This window comes from Merops nubicus, unplaced genomic scaffold, assembly GCF_000691845.1.
Source record: "Merops nubicus isolate BGI_N331 unplaced genomic scaffold, ASM69184v1 Scaffold53678, whole genome shotgun sequence".
Lineage (NCBI taxonomy): Eukaryota > Metazoa > Chordata > Aves > Coraciiformes > Meropidae > Merops > Merops nubicus.
The window spans coordinates 1-2279 of NW_008626047.1; the positions used below are offsets into that span (position 1 = coordinate 1).

The window sequence follows — 2279 nt, forward strand, 5'->3', positions numbered from 1 at the left end:
GAAAGATCTGTGTGGTGCCCAGCTGTGGGGGGAGAAGACCCGTGTGCAGCTTGGTTGTGGGGAGAGAGAGAGACCCATGTGGGGATTCGGCTGTGAAGGGAGAGGGGGACCCGGGTGGAGCCCAGGAGCTCGCACAGTACCTGGCCATGAAGCACGGGGAGACGCCAGGGCAGGGGGAGCACCCCGAGGTGCTGTGCAGTGCCCCTGCCCTTCCACAGGCAGTGACAATACAGTAATGAAAGCTCCCAGGCTCCACTGATTCAGCCCTTGGCAGCAGGAACTCTTCTCCCTCGCTAGAACCTCATGTGCTCCTACGTTGCTGACTTCACAAGTTTTCTAATCCTGTCCTGATCTCTAGGGAGAAAGATCTCGACGAGGTCCTGCAGACACACACGGTGTTTGTCAATGTTTCCAAAGGCCAGGTGGCAAAGAAGGAAGATCTTGTCCAAGCATTTGGGACCGATGACCAAACAGAAATCTGTAAGATGGTAGGTTTCACACACTTCACTTTATAAAACTACTTTCTGAGTGTTTTCCATTAGGCTCATGCAGACACGGTAGGCTGGTTTGTTATTGGAAGGTTTTCCTAGGACTCTTTAGTCAAGTCTGTGCTGTTTATTAACTGATCTCTTTATTTTTCCTGTCCAGATTTTATCCAAAGGGGAGCTGCAGGTCTCAGACAAAGAACGACAGACGCAGCTGGAGCAGATGTTCAGAGACATCGCGACTATCGTGGCTGACAAATGTGTGAATCCTGAAACAAAGAGGCCCTACACAGTCATCCTCATCGAGCGAGCCATGAAGGACATCCACTACTCAGTCAAGCCACACAAGAGCACAAAGCAGCAGGTCAGGTTTTGGCCAGATATTTCCAACAGGGATTTTAAGTATTTGAAGCGATGATGAACAGCAAGAACTCGGCCTGTTCTTGTTACTCTATCCAAATAGCATAACCACAACTCCCTGCAGCCCAGGGGCAGTGACCAGTACTGAGAACTTGATGGTTCAAATCCAACTTGATGATCTCAGAGGTCTTTTCCAACCTTGGTGATTCTGTGATTAATGATTCCATGAGAAGCATGTCTGAAGCCGAGGCAGAGGCTTTGAGGTTTTGATCTGTGTGGTGTTTTTTAAGCAGGTCTGTAAATGCTCTTTCTCCTTTAATGTCTTTTACAGGCTCTGGAAGTGATCAGGCAGCTAAAGGAGACCATGCAGATTGAACGGGCTCACATGAGGCTGCGATTCATCCTTCCAGTAAAGGAGGGGAAGAAACTGAAAGAGAGGCTGAAGCCACTGATTAAAGTTATTGAGAGTGAAGATTTCCACGAGCAGTTGGAAATGGTAAGTGCCAAAGCAGTTCATGGGGTTTGTACTTGACTACACCTGTACTTTTTACTACAAGGTGAATTCATATATGGAAGTGTTCAGATAAACTGCAAGTTTCCCAGAGATTCTAAATCAGACATGTAGTTTGTAGGGTCTTATTTCACACAGACCTAGTGATGTAAGTTTGAAAGTGTTTTGACAGTGGTTAAGTACTTTTTTAAACAAATAGCCTGTGGTAAAGCAACATTTGGTATTAGTAAAAATCTTTCTGAGAACAGATTAGAATCTCACAAAACCAGCTGTCAAAAGACATCCCTAGTGTGGGGAGGTGGAGGGAACTTGTGTGGAAAGATTACTTGATAGAAATCTCTTACCAACTATCTACAAAGTCCTCAGCAACTAAACTATCTTTTTCTAAAATTAAAATCAATGTTAGACCTTGAAAAGGGCTGATGCAGATCCAAGATCCTTGCTTGACTGCTGCCACGGGCACCATTTCAGGTGTGCCTTATCGACCCCGGGTGCTTCAGAGAGATCGACGAGCTGATCCGCAGCGAGACGAAGGGGAAGGGAACTCTGGAAGTGCTCAGCCTGAAGGACGTGGAGGAAGGAGATGAAAAGCTGGAGTAACCAAAACCTCCCTGCAGCAGTTCTGCTGTAACAACATCCCCTGCAATGATGGCGTTAGCCACTCTCTTCTGTTAGGTCTTCATCTTTGCTCCAGTCCCTGCTGCCAAATATTTTCTGACACTAATCCTTTGGGATTTCTCCATGCGGTGTGGGGTGTGGTTTTTTTTAATCATTTTACACTTGCTTGGTTTACAGCTGTCTCTGCCTGTAGGAACGTTTTGTGTCGGGGCTGAGTTAAAGAGGCAGTTCCAACATGATGCAGAAGTTACTCACGCTTGGGTTTGTTCTCAGAGGGCGTTGGACTGAGGCAGTGCCAAAAGTTT

General features: G+C 46.7%; 1 protein-coding gene across 1 annotated transcript; it reads left to right on the forward strand.

Moving 5' to 3' along the window:
• Positions 1 to 358: 358 nt before the first annotated feature.
• On the forward strand, positions 359 to 2181 carry SBDS (Shwachman-Bodian-Diamond syndrome; the record flags this gene model as incomplete). Its single annotated transcript, XM_008945846.1, has 4 exons — positions 359 to 488; positions 649 to 849; positions 1177 to 1341; positions 1828 to 2181. Coding segments are annotated over 4 exons (625 nt in total), but the record flags the coding sequence as incomplete, so codon positions are not given.
• Positions 2182 to 2279: the final 98 nt, after the last annotated feature.